Raw genomic sequence first — 21270 nt, 5'->3', positions numbered from 1 at the left:
TTTTTTTCCTTCTTATTCTGAAATACAACTTCTTTATTCACCTCTAAAGGTGAGAAAGAGCACTTTTCTAAGTAATTTTTTAAGTAATTGTTACTAGGAATACTTTAACTGCGTATAACACAGGTGGGTCTGCGTTTGCTATAGAAGTTTATGACTGGATCTCATCTGTCATCTCAGGGACACGTGCAACTAGAGACACTAGATTTCATTTTTTTTCTCTCCAAAATCCCTAGCTTGAAAGTAAATAAAACTGAGAATATGGAACAGTCAAGCTAACAATATGGCTTCTCATTTTATAGGCCGTTTACCACCTAGCAATAATTATGTTTCTGTCTAAAAAAGAAAACAAAGGAGCAGTTTGAGTTCAGCCTGTTAAAAATGAAATCAATTTCCCCAAACAGAATGGTATCTCACCTCCGATCTGGGTTCCGGTAACACTGAATTCACTGTGACCATGCTAATTATTTTCTTTTCTAATTTTCCCTATGTTGTCTATTTAATATCCCGTTAATATTTTTCCTGTAATTTAGAAACCTTTATCAAAATGTTGCCTTCCATTTTTGAAGCTTCAAAGGTTAATGCATGGGGCTGCTGAAATGAGGCGCTATGTGTCAGAACTCCCATTAAGACCCAAATTGCTGTATTTATTCTGCAAAAGGAGCCTATTATTTGCAATCTTACAAATGTACAGCATCCACAGGGACCGTGTAAACATTGGAACTGTGTCAAGCCCAGCTGGGAAGCTGACAGTCATTAGTGTCTTTTCCTTAAAGGCTGCATCTTTTCAAATGGCTCTTTGAAGGGGTTTTTTTGGAATAACACCACTCATTTTAATTACCATGTTTATATGGAATGTGGTGTGATATTTCGAGGGAGTGTCTTTTGTCTTTGCTGTGGTTTCTCAACCTCAGCAAGACTGATAGAGTGGGACAGATGACTCTTTGTTGTGGGGTTCTCTTTTGCATTGTTGAGCAACATCCATGAACTCTACTCACCAGATATCAGCAGTTCCCCCTCCCGCCGCCAGTTGTGGCTGCTAAAAGTGTTTCTGGAAATTGCCACATGCCCCCTGGGGGCCACACTCTCTTCCTGTTGAGAACCATCAGTCGTTGTGCATCCATATACGTTAAACAGAAATAGTCTAGGAATCATGAAACTTTGCTGAAATATACTTGACAATTCTGTGGAATTTTTCTTTTGGGGGGGGTACCAGATTCTCAAAGAAGACCCCCAAATTTCCCTGAGTTTTACTCTACCTCGGTGGTAAGAGGATAAGGAAAAGAAAGAAAAAAGCATCATTTTAGGAATGAGTTTGAGAGTAATTGTTTGTTAAGGAACCATGGCAAGAGAAGTGTCTGCAGCTTTAAATGGCAGCGTTGTGTCTGTTACATAAAGTCAGCCTGAGAGCCCTGGAGGGTCTGAACTGAAACACAGATGCCTGCACGTCGCTATCCTGCCGGGGGCGCACACAGGTCTGAATCAGCCCTGAAAACGCATACATTGTTTCTTCCAAAATGTCTCAGGCTCCCAGCAACAGAAGTGCAACGTGATGTCTCTGCTAAAAATTCGATGACTCACAAATGAGTCAACAGAGAAGGTGTCAGAGAGCCTCGCTGCTGTGCCACCAGCACAGGCCCCAGGACAGGCAGGAGAAGCCTGGAGCCATCAGTTTACTCGGCTGGCTTTTCAGAAGGGAGTTTCAACCTGAGAGGCTGTGGGCTATTCCTTCCGAGTGAAAATGCAAGCTTTGCAAGAGCCCCGCAGACCAGGTTCACATTCGGAGGGCCCTGCAGTTCCTAAATTGAGAGTGTTTTGGACAGCTAGCTGATGTTAAATTTAACACCTGTTGAAGCTCCGTTGTACCTTAACATATCACCGTATCATCGTGATGCTACAGGGAGAGCATGGTGCTTCTGTAATTTTGTGTAGGGAACTAGTATTTTTGTGTCTTTTTTCTTACTTAAAAAGAGATGTGGTTTTATCAACAAAAGCCACAAACACATAATTCTGAACAGCACTGTCTTCACATTATAGAAATATAATGTTGATTTTTCTTGTATATTGAAGCTTGATCCACATGTTAAAAAAGTGTATACTTATAACCCATTTTTCAGATTTCATTATTTAAAAGTTCAGAGGGGCTGGCTTGAAGTTTACTGTCAAACTGTTTATGAAGGAGAGTTTGTTAAGCAAATTAGCAGAGTATGAGAGTAAAGGCAGAATGTTTAAGACTACAGCACCGTTTTAAAAAACTTGTAATTATGTTTGAAGCTCTTTTTCACAAATAAATAATTGTTATGCTATTTATAATTAGAACTTATCTATTCATTAAAGCTTTTTTCCAAAGACCTAAGCAAATTATTTAGGAGTACCTTAGTACATCCCACTTATCCTGTGTAATTAAAATTAAACCACAGGTCTTAAATAACATGAGTAATTCAGAGAGACTTCTTTTAATTAACCCTAATTAGTGAGGTTTTTCTTTTTGGAAAAGATTTTTATTGTTGCAATGTAAGAATGTCAAAATAGAGAGGTCTCTGACTACTCTTGTTGGGCCCCCCCACAGGGAGATATTACCAAGAGGGATGAGGTAGGAGGGCAATCTCTAGGAACTTGAATGTGCTCTTTTTTTTAAATAAGTCTAGAAAATTATTTTTATTAGCATTTCAAAAGGGTGCATACAGGAGGACTGACTCACACTAAATGAACTCACGAATGACTGATGTATCAACCATAGTGTAAACTTTCAATTGCTAGATAGATCTAAATTGTTGGGTCAGTTAGTGCATTTTCCTTGAAGGAAAATCTATATCAAAAGCTAAGTTATAATTAGAAGATTGGTGTGCAGGAGTCTCAGGAAACTAGATGACATATATTCCTTTTAGGGATATGGTATTCCTCCAAGAAGACTGGAATACTCATTCATTGTATCTTCACTAGGCATTGGTGAGAGAAATGGTCAATTCTTGCTCATTGACTCTCCATTTATTTAGGCTACATGCTCATCTTCTCCTATTAAAGCCTTTCTTCAAACATGGTTCAATGTAATTGGTCAGATTTTATTTTCCTTAAAGTCATATTTTAATTGTGCCTTTCTAATGCTCCACATAAGCCACTTGTGCTCAAATCTCTTTGCCTACATATTCACAAAAATCCTGTGGGTTATTTGTACAACTGACTGACCTTGTCCATTATTTCTGTGTTCTTACATTCTGAGGCAATCTTCTCTCACATGTATTAATCAACACTCATTGTGTTGGAGGTTCTTTCTTTTGGCTGCCAATAGCATTTTAAAAATCCAGAAAAGAGCTCTTCTATGATATTTCTTTGTGACTGTAATTCTTGTGGTCTATTTCTGCCCAAGTTTTCATGTTATAGGGAAATAATGAAAACAAACTTCATTTTCTTTCTTTTAGAATTATCACTTTCTCTTCTTAAATCCCCTCCTTCCACCTCTCTCTGCCTTCTTCATCATAGTCATCATCATCTTCAGTATCAGATGTCCCCACCATTTTTGCCATTGAGAAGGAGCTCCTAGTTGCACATGGTGTTCTCCTGGGCCCTGTGTAAGAGGATTGTGTAGCAGTCCTTGACACCTTCTTGCCTCAGCTTTTTGCAGTCAGTCGGAAGTGTGGTTCTCGTGTCACCCTTACATTTCAGAATATCCAGGGAAAACTGCTTCTTTGCAATCCATATCTTAGTATAACACCTGGATTTTCAAGTTGAGCTATGTGGCAGAGATCAATGAAATAGCACACTTTTGCATTTAGTTCCTTCCTTCTTCTTATAGGTATAGATGGTTTTAGTACTTTTGTCTTTGGGCCTTCATCCTAGTTTTATAGGTGGTTGATCTGTCTTTACTGTATATTTGCCTTTATCAGTGATATTTTATCTTTGATGATGTTCTTATTTCTATTTGTGGCCTTTTCTTTTCCACTGAAAGAAGTTCCTTTAATATTTCTTGTGAAGCCACTTTAGTGATGATGAACTCCTTTAGAGTTTGCTTGTCTGGAAAACTCTTTCTCTCTCCTTCCATTCTGAATGATAACCTTGCTGGGGAAAGTATTCTTGGTTGTAGGTTTTTTCCTTTCGACAATTTGAATATATCATGCCACTCCCTTCTAGCCTGTAAGGTTTCTGCTGGAAAGTCAGTGGATAGCCTCATGGGGTTTTCTGTGTATCTAACTTGTTGCTTTTGTCTTGTAGCTTTTAGGATTCTTTCTTTATCTTTAATTCTTGACATTTTAATTATAACATGTCTTGATGTGGGCCTCTTTTGGTTCATCTTTTTTGGGACTCTCTGTGCTTCCTGTTCCTGGATGTCTGTTTCCTTCTCCAGGTTAGGGATGTTTTCAGCTATTATTTCTTCAGATAGGTTCTCTGCCCCTTTGTCTTTCTCTTCTCCTTCTGGGACACCTATAAGGAGAATGTTAGTGCACTTGATGTTGTCTCTCAGGTCCCTTAGACTGTCCTCATTCTTTTTAATTTCTTTTGATTTTTTCTGTTCAGCTTGGGTGATTTCCTCTACTTTGTCATCCAGATTGCTGATCTGTTCTTCTGTGTCATCTACTCTGCTGTTGATTACCACTAGTGAATTTTTCATTATTGTATTCACTCATTATTTCATTATTGTATTGTATTGTAGTTTTCCATTACTGTATTCTTCAGCTCTCATTGGTTCTTTTTTGTATTTTCTAATTCTTTGTTCAAGTTCTCCCTGTGTTCATCTGTTCTTCTCCCAAGTTCAGTGAGCATCCTTGTGACTATTAGTTTTTACTCTTTATCAGGTAGATTGTTTATCTCTGTTTCATTCAGTCCTTTTTCTGAGGATTTGTCCTGTTCTTTTGTTTGGAACATATTCCTTTGTCTCCTCATTTTGCCAGGCCCCTGTCTTCATTTAACTCTGAGTTTTGGTCTCTGCAGAAGACATATAAGTCAAAGATGACAAGAGCTACGAGGTGTTGCTGGGTTGTGTGGGATTTAGGAGGTATCGGTCCTCCTCCTGCTTAGGAAGCCTGGCAATTCTTCTGCCAGTTCAAAGCTCAGTGGTGCTACCAATTTGTGCACCATTTACAGAACACACCAGAAAGAAACTGCAAGGGTTTTCTGATCCAAAGAAAATGATATTCACAATCTTGAGATGGAACTTCAAGTGAATGTTTTGGAATGATTAGGTGTAATATTTCATTGTCATGGCAGCTATTAAATAAATGCTAGTCATTGGATGTTGACTGCTTTCAATTGCCTTTTGAGCATCCCTTCTCTCCCCTACTTTCATTCAACTTCCTGTGATGGTATAATGGCAATCAGTTTCTCTCGCTCTTATCTTAAAATGTTACTTGTTTTGATGAATATGTATAAGTAGTTATATTTATGTACTTAATTACCAAGCTTATATTGTATTTGCTGTATCACATTTAGGTTTCACGTGCATCACATTCTTCCATGGGGCATTGGGAATCAGGGAAGTTCAAGTAAAAATAAATAATCATTCATGTTGTGTTGTTGCTTGCTTAAAATGGTATGGGTGACCTGGAAATAATGACTGAGTTTCACATCATCGTGAAGCCTTCTATTTGTGAAGATCTCACTTTATTTCACTTTATCTGCCCTTGGAGTATGTTCTTGGATCTAATGGAACAAACCGATGGACTGAAGGGGAATGTTGCTGTTGATTCCCCTTCTCTCCAGGTTAATGTCCCAATTATGTTTGGGGCTTTAGGCAGTAACTCTGAAATACTGCCATGCTTACTCATCAACTTATGAAATCTGTATGATTCACCACGCTGTTACTTCTCTGTGTTTGTTTTAAATTTGGAATGGTCAAAATTACTACTGTGTAGACAGGCTTAATACAAGGGAGGGGACCATGACTATTGTGACTGTTGGTGTCTTGAGAATGTGCCCAGGTCAAGCCGCCCCTCCAGGAGTGTGTGACTTTTCACTGTTGATAGTAATTCCCTCAAAGGCTGTCAGGCCTGAGCTGCGCTCTCTGCATTATGTGAAATAGACATCTCTGTAATCCAATGAAGAAATAACATTCAAATTTAAACCTTATCTCCCAATTAATTGGAGAAGATAGTAAGAAACCTGATAAAAGTAAGTAACCTTGTGCCTCCTCAACAGAGAGATGGAGATCTCCCAACGTCAAAGAAGAAACGCCAGGCAGGGGAGAAGATCATGTACACTTTGGTCTCAGTCCCACATGGAAATGACATTGCGTCCCTTTTTGAACTGGATGCTACAACTCTTCAGAGAGCTGACTGTCTGGTTCCAAGGTAAAAAAAAAAAAAAAAGCTTAAATGATAATGTTTCTTTGAATAATTTTACTGGTAGGTAAGGAATTAAAATCACAACGTTAATATAATTTTTCCCATATCAAGGGAGCAAGCGTAAGTGAAGAACGAGGGTGAAAATCATGCCTCTTTTGTGAGTAGATTAACATAATTTGTTTTATTCCTATAAATAATTAAAATGTGCAGGACCAAAAAAAATTCTGAAAAATTCATGAGAATCATTTATTCTTATTACTTGTATGGTCTTTGGTTACTAAAATGAAAAACACTCCAGAAGCATTTCTGTTGATACTTATATAATTTATTTTCGCATATGACAATTTCATATCAAATTCCAGATTTCATTCACTCATCCATTTGTTCATTTAGTTAGTCATTCAGTCAACAAATATTTATTGAACATTGATTACGTTCCAGGCATTGCCCTTGGCATTGGGAAGACAACAGTGAACAAACTGGTTATGTATTTAAATTCAAAAGGAGGAGAGAGGCATAGATAAATAAACCAATAATCAAACTATAAGGTCAGGTAATGAAAATGCTTTGAAGAAAACTTGCAGCGTATCGAGAGTTCCATTAGGTATGAGTTCAGAAATGGCCTCTCTGAAATTTGAGAACATTTGAAGACATTTGAGAAAAGATGTGAATGATTTGGGGGATCAAGTCCACTTCATTTGGGAGGAGTGTTTCAAGCAGCAGGGACACGAAATGGAAAAATCTTGAAATTTACTAAGGTGTGCTGAAGGATCAGCTGGGAGATCAAGAGCAGCTGGACCTGAGCAAGTGAGGGGGATGGCGAGGGGAATTGCTAATCAGGTAGCCAGAACTTAATGCAAGAGGATAACTTACATTCTTTTGCTTGGATTTGACTATTTTAATTAAGCTCTTTGCCTACAACTGTCTACCTTCCAACCATAGCACTATGGCGCCCTCTCTAGATGCATAGAGGAGTCTTGCCCATATGATTAGACTAAGAAGGATGGTTCTGAATTCTCCTTCATAGAGCGTTATTGTAGTTGGCCTTGGGCAGATGATAGTGGTTAGGCTGAAGTTTAGGTTGGAAGTTAGGTTGAACAATGCAGACGTTGTTGTGTAGGTTACTTTCAGGGAGGGTAAAAAGTTGCTGTATCAACGCTGCTGAGAAATACTGCCCTTTGAGCTTCCTGGGGTGTTACCTCACTGTTTTCATTTGGGAGAAATGTTGCCGAATCTTGGCCTTACATGAGCCATCTCTCATTCTTCCCTGTTCCAAACATATAAGCCGGTAAAGAGATCCCCTCTGAAGGTTTTACCTGATCCAGGTCTCTGGCTTTCTCTTCTGAGTATTGGGATCTTGATCAATCTTTACTGACTTTAATCATTTTAGATTTGAACTCATGAAAAGTTGAGTTCTTCTTGAACTCTAACCAAGAAAGTTTGCCTAAGGAAATGATAGGATCTCACTACAAAGTGTATGGGCCCTTGACAAGGCCCCTGAGCCTCACTTTATATGGAAGTGTTAATCTACTACTATTTAGAACTGTTGAAGCTCTTCTCAGTATAGAACAGCATTTTGTATCAACATGGATTCACTTGTCATTTATTGTATCAAACCTAACATTAATTAACACTTAATAATAACTACTGTCATAACTCCTGAGCATTTTCCGTGTGCTAAGCTCTGTGGCAAGTTCTTTATAAATATTATCTTATTTAATTCTGGCAACAACGCTTACAAATCAGGAACTGGCAAGTTAGAGCAGTGCGTTTCAAGTTGGCTGTAAATTGAAATCACCTGTGCAGCACTGTGACCTCTCTGTGCTCTGGCTGCACTGAGACCAGTGAAGTCAGAGTCTTGGGGAGTGGGATGCAAGTTTGCCCCCCCTTTTTTTTTTAGCATTACCCAGGTAATTCCAATGAGGAGTCCAATGTTTCTCAAAGTTCACACTCTGTGATCACTACTTCACAAACTTTAACGTGACCTGAGTTACCTGGGCATCTGATGACAGTGTAGATTCCGATTCACTCAGTCTGGGGTGGGGCCTGAGATTCTGCATTTCTCACAAGGCCTCAGGTAATGCCGATGATGCTGGTTTGTGGACTAGTCTTCAAATATCAAGGGCTCAGAGTAGTGGTTCCCAACCTTTCCTGCACATTGGAACACCTGGGGATCTTTAAAAAGTACTGATTCTTGGCTCCTACTCCCAGATATTCAGATTTAAATGGTGTGGTGCAACCTGAGCCATAGGACTGTGAAAATTTTCCAGGTGATTCTAATGTGCAGTAAAGTTTGGGAACCACTGGCTTTGAGTTGTTAGGTTAATTGGCCCATGTCACACTCATGAAGTGGAATTTGATCCTGGAGTGTGTGAACTTAAAGTCTGTACCCTTAACCACTATGCTACAGTGCCTTCATATTTTAGACATTCAGATTATATCAGGATCTTAATAACAACAGACTTGTGTAGCATAGGTCCTAAAGAGTTATTCATTTTGAAAATTCTTACAAATTGTAAATTATTATACTCAAGTGTAATCTCTTTAGCTTGGAACTCAGTAATCTAGGTTGACTCGGTAAGCGTATATTGAACAAGTATAGTAAGAATAGGGGATATGGCCACAGAACGGAGTAAGCTATGGCCCCACTTTCCAGATACTTAAAATACAAGGGGGAAGACAACTGAGTTCAATGAACATCTCCTGTGTCATTTCATGCAGAAGGTGGTAAGTGGTATATCAGAAGTATTTGAGAATTTCTGATTGTTTGGACAAGGATTGGATCTCTGCTATTTTAGGTTTTTGAAACTCAGTCTCTATTTTATCTACTTTTATAAATGAGCAGAATTATGATGTTGAATGAATTTTTTTCTTCCCCTGAGGCCCTTGGAGTTTTATTTGGTTTTCTCTTATTGACCTAATGCTTTCTGCGTCATGTTGTACGACTTATTTATACCTTTCCTTTCCTTCTGAACTCTCAGCAAGTTGAAGGCAGAGAACTTACCAATAATGCTTTTCTTTTAAAAGACACTTTACCCATTTTTGTGAAAGAAGTGATGTTGATAAGAGTTTCACTACAAATGATAATATTTGAGTGGGATGGTGTCCTGGCTGCCCTTTCTCAGGCACTCTCTCACAGTTCATGTACAGTTGATTCTTATTTTTCTTGGGATGCTGAATTGGTAAATACTGAGCCATTGCTCTTAGGGGAAATATAGGGTTAGGTTCCTGTGAACCTCTGGTCACAATATTTTCATCAGTCAATCAATACATAACCTTGTTTTGTGTGTATTTTTGTTTAAAGATGCCTTATTTAATATATACTGTTGATTCATTAACATCACACTCACCACCATGAGCTGTACCTCATGCCTGAATGAAGCTTGTCTAACGTGAGTATTTTCTCCGTAATGCACATTCACAGCCGTGCTCTTAGGAACACTAGACAGCATTTCTGCACCATGCTCAGGTGCTGTTTTAAACTGCGAACTCAGCAACAAAAAGCACAGAAATGTTAAAAACATAGCACGAAATAGACCATGAAAAGGACACGTTTACTCTGAGAGAGCAGAAACAAGGCAGAGCATCGCCTTGTCCAGCCTCATTGGGAATGTGTGCGGCCAGGGACTCAAATTTTTTGCCATCCTGTGCATGTCTGAGAATGACTGCAAAAGCACACTGAGTATTGATTTTGGGGTTACAAATAAATTTTAGTCAGCATGCAATCCGTGAATAATGAGGATCAACTGTATATACTTTTACATGCAGAAGATTAAACTACAAAAAGGACTACATCAGGCAGCGGTTTTAGCTGAGATGGTTACTCAATCAGTGGTTCGCACTTTAGTATGCATCTGAATTGCCTGGAGAGGCTGTTAAAATACTCATTGTTGGGGACCACCCTCAGAGTTTCTGATGCAGTGGGCTGGGACGCAGCCTCAGAATTTGCATATCCAACAGGTTCTCAGGTGATGCTGTTGCTGCTGGTCCAGGGGCCACACTTTGAGAACCACTGGTCTGGGTCATAATACTGCATGCTTTGAAATAGTCTGTAGTTCAGAATTTTTCATAAACCAGACTGGTCTGCACTTGAGTCAGTTACTAGTCTAAAACATATTTATTTTCACATCGTGTATGAGACTGTTAAATGTGGTAGTACATAAGTGTGCAAATTTTTTATAATCTGTTTTTCATGTTATTTTGCTTTTAGGAACTCCTATGTTCGGTTAAGGCATTTATGTACCAACACATGGGTAACCAGTACTAGTATCCCCATAGACACAGATGAAGAGAGGCCTGTTATGTTGAAGGTAAATATTGCTGAGATGGTTGATTTTTCAGCCAAATGTCGTGTGAATAGGATCAGGAGGTGTTTGACATGTTCCTTACAATCCATCTTCGTCAATGTTAGAGGTTATTGCAATTAATTTCATCAAGCACTTATGTCCACCAGTTGCTTAGGTAGCAAACTAAGTGGCTTGGCTGCAGTGGGGCTGTGATGCAGGAGGATGATGCCAAATGATGATACCCATCAGGAGGAAGATTCAGGGGGAGATACCAAAAGAGTGGGAGCAGCATGTAGAAACGGGAGGGGATTCCAGGAGTACATGCTCTCTACTCTGCTGACACTGAAGCAAAGGGCAAGTGTGAAAGGGGTACGTTTCCACTTGGGCTTTGGGAACAGGGCAGGAAATGGGCAGGGAAGGTCTGTGTGTCCCTACAGCCTTTCATAGCGGATGATGCATGTGGGGATTATTGGGTTTGGATAATCTGTTCCTGTCTTGTATTTCTTAAACAGTAACAAGATGCGTTAGTACTTGAAAAATACTGCATAGTTATTTAAACAAACAACTAATCTTAATGGGAAAAACACTTTGCAGATTGGAACCTGCCAAACAAAAGAAGATAAAGAAGCATTTGCCATTGTGTCTGTCCCGCTGTCTGAGGTCCGAGACTTAGACTTTGCCAATGATGCAAATAAAGTGCTGGCGACCACAGTTAAAAAACTGGAAAATGGCACAATAACTCAGAATGAAAGGAGGTGAGTAACTTTTTTAAATGGCTCTTAAATCATCAAGAGTCAGTTGCCAACTCTTGCAGTGAACCTCAAGTAAATGAATGACTCTAAGGGAATATTTAGAATGTTCTCCATAGCAGAACATCTGCTTCTGAATGAGCAGATCGTGGTGAGTGATGAAAATGGTGACATTAAAATCTGGTGGAATATTTACGTTTTCCATTTTAGCTTGGCTTGAAAACAGTTGTTTTTAGTTACTCTCTGATCTTTCTCTTTAAATGTGTCATAAAAAATTTTCAATACCTTTTGCTGAACTTGATTTGATATCTGGATTTAGAGTTCTAAAAGTTCTAACAGGAGTTTTATGTTTTTGTGTTCTTATTTATTCAAGACACATTTCTCTGCTCGGGAATCACAAAACAAACAAATATATAATACCAGGAAACAGGGTGTAGTTCTCTATCTCTGTAACTCCCTCAGAGAAAGTGGATCCTTGATTCTTCAACTCTGGTTTTGGGAATAAATGAGAAAGAGAATGATACTGATAGTTATCAATTATTTATTTCATCCCTACTTTGTGTCGGTACTGTGTTAGGCACTGTAAATATATTTTATCTAATCCTTCAAACATCCCCAAGATGGACATTATTCTTATCTTACATGGAAAATTGGAAGGTTAGGCAAACTGGGGAAGCTCACACAGTAAGTGGGAGATTCAATCATGTGTGGTTGTAAAGTCCGTATGTTTCCAAGATGCCAGAGCACAAGAATTCTCTACATTTCTCCTTGCCATGATCTGCTACATATCTTTAAATCTGAAGCAGAAAAACTATTGACCAATTTCCTAGGCATTCATCAGAACTCTCATACACAGCTGGGGAGATGATAATTGGTATAAGCACTTTGGAAAATAGCTTGACGGTAACTAGCAAACAAAGATGGAATCCATCTTCACGTAAGTGGAATCATGCAGTGTTTGTCCTCCCGTGACTGGCTTATTTCACTTAGCATAATGTCCTTCAGGTTCACCTGTGACAAGATTTCCATATTTTTTAAAGCTGAATAGTATTCCATTGTATGTATATATTGCATTTCCTTTATCCATTCATCTGTTGATGGACATTTAGGTTGTTTCCGTATCTTGGTTATTGTTAATAATGCTGCAAAATAGTCTGACTCATAGAAACAGAGAGTACAGTGCTGGTTGCCAGAGGCTTGGGGAGAGAGGGAAATGAAGAATTTCTGTTTAATGGGCATAAAGTTTCATTTATACAAGATGAATGAGTTCTAGAGATCCTCCATACAACATTGTGCCTCTAGTTAACAGTACTGTATTATGCACTTAAAAATTTAAGAAGGTAGATCTCATAAGTGTTCTTAACACACACACACGAAGAAGCAGACGCTCCAACACTCACCAGTTCCACTCCCGAGAGTGTTCTTGAACATCTGTCCAAAAGAAGCTTCTACACTTGTGTACAAGCACACATGTTTAAGAATGTTCAGCCTTATTCTAAATAACCCCGAACTGAAAACCATCCAAATGTTCATCACCAGTTGAATAGGTGCGTACAATCTTGGTATATTCCTACAATGAAATACAGTAGAGCAATGAAAATAAAGGAACTGCCTCTATGAATAACAACCTGGATAAATCTCATAAACTTTAGATTAAGCAAGAACCAGACACAAAGGCATTCCCTGTAGTAATATTTGTGAAGTTCAAGAGTAAACAAAACTAAACTCTTTCTTTGGGATGCTTAAGAAATTGGCAGACAAAAATTAGACTACTGGGGTGAGCACGATGAAGTGTATTCAGAAATGGATAAATAATAATGTACACCCGAAATTACATAGTTATAAACCATTATAATCTCAATAAAATTACTTAAAAAAAGAAGAAACTGGCAGACTATAAAGAAATGCAAGGAAATGATTGCCATAGAAATCCAGATGCTGTTCCCCTTAGAGGGGAGGAATTTGAGGAGGCTCCTGAAATGTTCCATTTCCTGCTGTGGGTGGTGGCCTTATGGGGTTCACATTATGAGTATTCCATAACTAAACGTTTATGATTTATGGTCTTTTAGATATATATCTTACAATAAAAAGGAACAAAAAAATCCAACTTGCTTCCTCCCACCCCTGTCGACAGAAAAACATCCTAAATGTGCGAACAATTGGAATAATTGTTTCTCAGCTTCCTCTGTTCTTACCTCTGTTTTCCCCCTAACAAACCTGCATTTGAAAACAACTGTTGTTTGTTTTCACAACAATTTCTATTCAATCTTACCTCCAACCTTGTTGGGGGGAATAAAAAAAGGCCAGAAGCTGAAACAACTGCTCCACTCTTCTGGACTACAGATAATTAATTATCTGAGCCAAATTATGACAGATAATGGAATCCGATATGCAGATAGCACTTTTTATTTGCCTGTGATTTGTCTGTTAACTCCTCTTTTGATGAATCTGTTTGTTTCTGTCACTCTCACGTATGCACAGAAACTTACTCAGCCTCCCTTAAAAAATCTCCCTTGCTAAGCAGTAAGGTCTTCCTTGAAGAAGAGGACAAATAAAGATTCTGATTATGAGCACTCCACCGTTGCTGGCTGCAACCCTGAGCTAGTCGCTCTTCTTAAGTTGCCGCCAAAGAGAATCTTGACCTTTCAGCATGATTCTAAGGAAGGTGCTGGACCAGGACTGACCAGGATCATGGGTTTTCGTTTCCCTTGCTTCTTTTCCCATTGTTACAGAGTGAAAAACATCATAGCAAAAAGAAAGTCTTGCCTGAGAAATGGGAAGTTGCAATTATTGATTTTAATTTAGTAATTTCCAAAAAGTCACCTTCCATCAAAATTTATTCAAAGCTGCCTGTCAGCACAGTAGAGCTTATTGGTATAGTTGAATGCATTTGTACTATTTTCTTGGTTTTAGAATTCAGTGTAAAGTTCTTTCTGAAAATACCTCACAACTCTGACTTTTTTTTCCCTCTGGAGAATGAAGTTATTATTAGATATTCTTTTCTCAAAACCAGGAAGAATGATACAAGGTCAAAGCCAAGGTGGTAGAATATTGTAGATCTGGCTCAAAAATCCCTGTGTTATTTGAATCCTCTCTCTCTCTCAGCTGCCTCTTCCCTCACCCCAGGAACGGACTCAGGAGACACAGCTCCTGTGTTATGCTCCAAGGTCTTCAACCTCAGACGTTTTTCAGTGGAATTTTCTGATCTTATTTTGCATAGTTGCATCAACAAAATAGATAATACATATTGGGAACATATTGGGGGTGGGAGAAGAGGGAGAATGGAGGGAGGTTAACTGCCTTTCAGAGCTGGAGAAAGTGACACATACAATCATAAACCAGAATTTCTGCACCATATTTTTCCTCTAAGGGTACAGGAAAAGATGTGGCGTTCCTCTACAGCGTGTATAGTTCAGTATCTATTTATTTCCAGCACTATTGAACTCCTGGTATATGCCAGGCACTGGGGCATGCAGCATCCACATGTGGTGATAATGTGGTAGTGAACAGCCACACTATGGCCATTTCTTCATTCAGTTTACCGACTTGAGGTTGGTTCTAATTCCCTGCGATAGAAGCTCAGGATGTGGAATATTGGTCATTCAACATGTGATCACCAGATCAGATGTCCTTCTGATTCAAAGTCAATGTCTTTCTGTAACAACATCATTTTCACTTAAATTTTATTTGCCTGATAGTACTGTCTCTGTACTAGCTCTCTTTTGTGTAGTGTTTGTCTGATACCTCTTTATCAATATCCATTTATTTCAGATTTCCTGGTCATTTTGTTTTAGTAATATCTCTTGTGAGCAGCAGAGAGCTAGATTTTTGTGTGTGTGTGTGAGGAAGCTTGGCCCTGAGCTAACATCTGTTGCCGGTCTTCCTCTTTTTGCTTGAGGAAGATGGTCCCTGAGCTAACGTCTGTGCCAATCTTCCTCTATTTTGTATGTGGGTCACCTCCACAGCATGGCTTGATGAGCAGTGTGTAGGTTGGTGTCCAGGATCCTGTGAACCCTGGGTTGCCAAAGTGGAGCACACGAACTTAGCCATCATGCCACTGGGCTGGCCCCTAGATTTTTAAAATCTAATCTAATAGTCTATTTTAATTTTCAGGTTTAATCACTTTCATTTGATAAGTAATGTGTTTGGATTTATTCTTATTGTTTTCTTTTTCCTTTAGTGTAGCTTTTTTTCTTTTTCCTCTGCTTTTCTCTTGCTTTCTGTTAGATTAATAAAGTTTACATTTTCTCTCCATTTTTCCTTTTCCTCTACTGGTTTAGAAGGTTTAGGTCATATTGCTATTTTTTAGCAATTGCCCTTAAGTTCTTGTCATACATTTTAACTGTATATTCTTTCTTACAAAACTTGAAGTTATTAAATATTTCTGTCTTCTCATAGGACTAAAGTACCTCTCAAGGCTTTAATTATGCACTGGTGTTCTCTCTCTCGTTTTGCTTGCAATAGTTGTCTAGAACTATAGCTCTGTGTTTATTCTTTTCATTTAAAAATTTTAGTTTCTAAAAATTGCTTTTGTTGTTAGTTATATTTCTTAATATATTTTACCTCTTCTTCTGCTTGCCCTTATTTCTTGCATCTCAAGTCTTCTCCCTTAGCTCACTTTAATTTTTGCTGAAATTCATTCTTTAAGCCATTCAGTCAGGATCTATGGGTTATAAGTTTGGTCAGTTTTTTTTAATATATGAAAATGTCTTCATTTTACCTCCACTGTTATGTGCTACTTTACGTATATAGTTATTGTAGGGGAGGAAGACATTTCCTCTGCCCTCTCTGGGTTTGTCTGGCCAGAGAACGAATTAAATTCACATGAGACAGAATAACAGGAGAAAATTAAACAAAGCTTTATAACATGTATACATGGGAGAGGCTCAGGCAAGCTGAGCAATTCGCCAAAATGGCTGAAGCCACCACCTTAAATATCATATCCAGCTAATGACAAAGGAGGATGTTGGGGGTGGAGGGGGAGTCGATCATGGGAGATTACCACACAAGTACAGTAAACAAATGCGGATTTAAGTCCTTGCCTTTGGCATTGATTAAGAGTTTCTAGAGATAAGGTCATCTCCCTCTTCCTGGTACAGAGAGGGAGACAACTTTACAGATGGAGATTTCCCTTACAAATGTAAATGTTTCCCAACAAAGGGTAAGTAAATTCTACTTTTCAGTTGCTTTCCTGTCTGCAAAGTAACCAGCCCCAAATAATCCTCATGCCAGAGAGCCATATCTTAGGATGGCCAATTCTAGGCCCCCACATTATGAATCTATGGAATGTTAGATTGACAATTATTTTCCTTTAGTATTTTAAAGTTACAACTTAATTATTTTCTGGCACATTTTGTTACCAATAAGAAGTCTTTTGTTGATAGAGTTGCTATTCTTTATTGGCATATTTTCTTTGCTTTCTAGTTATTTTGTAGATTTTTTCTTTGTCTTTGATGTCCTGAAGTTTCACTACAATGTGTTTACAAGGAAATTCTTTTCTTACGTATTTTTTTATTGAGGTATAATTGACATACAACATTATATTAGTTTCAGGTTTACAACATAATGATTCAATATTTGCATATATTGTGAAATAATCACCACACTAAGTCTAGTCAACATCCATCACCACACACAGTTACAGAATTTTTTTTCTTGTGATGAGAATTTTAAGTTTATTCTCTTAGCAACTTTCGAATACACGGTACAGTATTATTAACTGTAGTCACCAGGCTGTACACTCCATCTCTGTGACGTATTTATGTTATAACTGGAAGTTTGTACCTTTTGACTCTCTTCACCCATTTCACCTACCCCCTAACCCCCATCTTTGGAAACCACCAATCTGTTCTCTATATCTGTGAGCTTGTTTTTTTTTTAGATAAGGAAGATTTATTTTTGTTTTTCTGGCTTGGTACTTAGGGTATGCTTTTAATCTGATTACTTATGTCTTCCTTCAGTTCTGGAAAATTTTCAGCCATTTTCTGTCAAATATTGCTGCTTTAGCTTTTTTCTGTCTTCTCTCTTTTGGAATTCCTGTTAGATACATGTTGGATCCTCTTAATTTATCCTCCTTATCTCTTAACTTGCCCTTTACAATTTGCCTTTTCGTATCTCTCTGTGCTGCTTTCTGAATTGAATTTTTGATACTGTCATAGAAATCACTAATTTTTCTTAGAATGCATGCAGAATAGTTTACATTCATGAATTAGATTTTTAATTAAATGAGTATAATTTGCTCATATTTCTATTCTTTTGCATCCCCGCCTATTCTTCATTTGTATCTGCCCCTTTTTATGTTGCCTTTTTTGTATATAATTGCTTTCTTTATCACTTTGATGATGGAAAACACACTTATTTAAGAGTTATTTTGAAATTGTTCTGTTACTTGCATTTTGTTGGTGATGAATTGGCCTCTTGATTTTTAAGTATGATGACTGGTTTTCTTAGTGTCACTTTTCCTCATGTGCTTTAGAATTTGAGTATTCAGGCTCTTCTTGGGTGGGAGATTTTTGCTTCTCCTCTCTCTGCCTTCTCTCATCTTCTCTATCACTTGTATGGTTGCCTCCACCTGACTGGTCTCAACTGGTCCACAGCCAGATCTGATATGGAGGGCTCAGAGTTCATGTCTTATGGTAACTTGAGGCGTTAGCCATTGAGATCAAAGGTGGCTGGGTCCGGTCGTGTCTGTGAGCTTCCTCTCTTTCCTCCTGCCTCTGCACAGCCAGAGCCAAAAAGGCGCCACCAAGTTGTTAAGGTTCCTTTAGGAGGTGGAAAAGGCCTGCTTTTGTCTCTGCTTTCCTACCTTTAGCTTAGTTCCCTACCGCGTACCAGTCTCTGTTATTTTACAAAGATTGAACATTCTCCCTGCTCATCACTGTGTTTTGCTTATTTTGTTCCTGATCCACAAAGCTTTTTATTATGTTTTTAGGTATGTCTTTTTAAAAAATATATTTTATCTATCATTGCTGCCCCATGACAAAGTCATGCCAAAAGTTTTTAGTACAAGAAAATTAATAAGATTGAATGAGTTAGTAGGACCTAACCGCCTCCTAGTATAGAATTAGAGTTTGCTCTAAACTGAGGAAACCCAATTTGCTTTGCCACAGGTGGAAAGCTTGAGGTGAAAAGGCAAACAACAACAAAAAAAGATTTCAACAGTTTCAGAGGTCAAAAGAGAAGACTAGTTTTCTTGACTTCCATTTCCTCATCATCAGAGGAGATGGGCTCAGCTAGTAGTAGTATACTTCATACAAGTATAGTGATCCTCACTTAAGAGTGTAAATTTTCTTCATCATCGTTCCATTAACTGTCACCAGTTTCCTGCCCGTTTGAAAGACTTTGAAGCAGAGTGATTTGTAGTTGCTCCCAAAGTTGTACTTTCTTAGATGTCTAAACATCTGAATACACTTAACTCAAAACGGCAAGAGAAAAAGAACATTAGTAATTAAAAAAATACAGATACTTATGCTCAGACTGGACTTGTGGATTGAGCGAATAACATCTGAGGTTCAACTTATTTCAGTTTGCTGAAATATCTTGAGTTCAAAATAGTTTTTTTTTTAATAAGAATAACAGAATGGTTTGGAAGACATTGTCACAATTTCAAAAGAAATTCACACCACATTTTCATGCACATGAATCATATTTTACATTTCTGTGGCTGGCCTCAGGGGTTATGTGAGTGAATCTTATCAGACACATTTTCGAAAAGAAACAAATTGGGTTAAAATTTAAAATAGGCACACCAGGAAAACAAAGAATCTCTGGAATTTTGAACTGGAATTTAAGATCCCTGAAAGTATGCTGAAATTTGGATGTGGGTGGCAAAATTCTGGATTATGGGTGTGTCCACTTGGCTTCATGTAAATAGATTCTCTTTCCGGAGGTAAATCTGGAGATAGGATCAAGATGCTTCCTAATTGAATGCAGTCTACTTTTCTGGAATTGTTGAATCTTTTAAATTGTAATCTTCTTATTGATGTGATGATGATTGACCATGCTAACGATAGTGAATGGTTATCTTAACTATATGCCTAAATATATGTGTATATGTATTTGTTGGACAAGATTTTTAAAAAATTAAAAAAAATAAAAATTTGTATAGAAAATGATAAAGAGCAGATAGAGGAAAGAGGAAGGAGAAAGCTAGAGAGGAAGGATTTTCAAGACATTTCAGCTACTAAATGCCACTGAAGTTCAAGTAATAGTTAAAATAATAACCACAATGTAGAGTTAAAGGTGAACATTAGTGTATGGTGTAAAATATATGTTTTTGTAGATCGATTAATACTTTCAGAACAATTTAGAGCATCTGACTGCTTACTCTCTCTATTCACAGATCATTTAAATTTTTCCTAGTCTGTACATTAAAGATGTTGAAATTTGATGAGGATTAGGAAATGTAGTTTGAATCAGTAGTAGAAAAAAGGATTTGTATTTAGGAATTTAAAAGTATAGCTGTTTTCCCTTAGGCAGAAATACTCTTTGCTAGTCAGTCATAGAAAAGCATCTGGTGGTGGTATCCTATCGACTCATCTGTTATTGGGGCTCCCGTGGCTTTATTTCATAATAGTTTTTGCAAATACTTGATTAGAACTGGTGGCAGGAGTTGCGGCTGGAGGAATTGGAGAAGGGATGTTCTTTGTAAAGATGTAGGTAAATGTTAACTACATTAGGTATGTTGTCCTTGAAAGAATTCTTATTATGAAATAATTTTCCAGTGTTTCAGTTCTTAGTGTTTATTAAAAAAATTTTTTTTCTAAAATTAAGCACATCATAGAGTAAAATTTCCTTTCCATTTTATGATAGATTCGTAACCAAGTTATTGGAAGACCTCATCTTCTTTGTTGCTGATGTGCTTAATAATGGACAAGAAGTTCTGGATGTGGTTATCACTAAGCCAAACCGGGAACGTCAAAAATTAATGAGGGAACAGAACATATTGGCACAGGTGAATGTTTTTATGTACTAAATTTGCATATTTTAGTTTTTTGAATTATAGTATCAAGAAAGTCCTTGTATTATCTATTGCTGTGTAACAAATTACCCCAAAACTTAGTGGCTGAAAACCATCGACACCCATCTCACAGTTCCTGTGGATTCAGAATCTGGGAGTGATGTAGGTGGTGGTTCTTGCTCGGGGTCGGAGTCAAGGTGTTGGCTGGGGCTGCAGTCATCTCAAGGCTTGAATGAGAGAGGATTCACTTCCCGGCTCACTCACATGGGCCTCTCCACAGGACTGCGTCAAGAGAGAACAAGAGAGGGCACCCAGATGGAAGCGACAGTCTTTTTATAACCTATTATTAGAAGTAACATCTCATCAGTTCTATGGTGTTCTGTTAGAAGTGAGTCAGGAAATCCAACCCATAGACAAGGAGACAGGATTGCATAAAGGTATGAATTCCCGGAGGTCGGGATGGTTGGAGGCCCTCTTGGAGATAGTTTCACATAGACCTCTTAAAAAACCTACATAGTCAGACTACCTCCAGAAAATGTGCTAGAATAATTTTGTAGGTAGAATTTCTAGAAGAACCTGTAAACTGCAATCTGCATCTACTTCTTACTTCTTTCCCTTCCCTAGGAAAGTAAGGCAGTCTGCTCATCAGGTTACAAGTGCCCTATACAATAGTCTGGGTTTTTTCCCTGAAAGTCTACCTCTACTTCTATACTGTGTTTTCCTGAAATTGTTCATAACACACCAGTAAACTAATTCACTTCCTAATAATGTGCACATATGGGTATGCCTACTTTATGTATTTTTATTCTGTTAATTGTTATATAAAGTAATGAGCTTCTGCATTGAGTGGACTCAAGAAAGATGTTTAAAAAAATAAAGATCATATTATTAATATATGTGTTCTTGTGGAATTGGGAAAGGAAAACAGTAGATGTATTGTCAATGAATATTCTATAGCTGATTGAAAATATAAAATCAACATTTTTCTCAAAGAAAATAAAGAT

At 37.9% G+C, this 21270-nt stretch overlaps 1 protein-coding gene across 2 annotated transcripts in view; it reads left to right on the top strand.

Annotated features, from left to right (window-relative positions):
• ITPR2 (inositol 1,4,5-trisphosphate receptor type 2) overlaps positions 1-21270 on the top strand; it is a 473043-nt gene that overhangs the window by 118628 nt on the left and 333145 nt on the right. For both annotated transcript variants that reach the window (XM_070620853.1, XM_070620852.1), the window contains exons 11-14: positions 6127-6278; positions 10483-10582; positions 11153-11313; positions 20119-20260. In XM_070620853.1, the coding sequence (XP_070476954.1) occupies positions 6127-6278; positions 10483-10582; positions 11153-11313; positions 20119-20260 (555 nt within the window). The remainder of the gene's footprint in view (positions 1-6126; positions 6279-10482; positions 10583-11152; positions 11314-20118; positions 20261-21270) is intronic.

Source organism: Equus przewalskii, chromosome 5 (genome assembly GCF_037783145.1).
Source record: "Equus przewalskii isolate Varuska chromosome 5, EquPr2, whole genome shotgun sequence".
Lineage (NCBI taxonomy): Eukaryota > Metazoa > Chordata > Mammalia > Perissodactyla > Equidae > Equus > Equus przewalskii.
The sequence above is the reverse complement of the archived record's forward strand: the minus strand, read 5'-3'. Positions and strand labels throughout refer to the sequence as shown.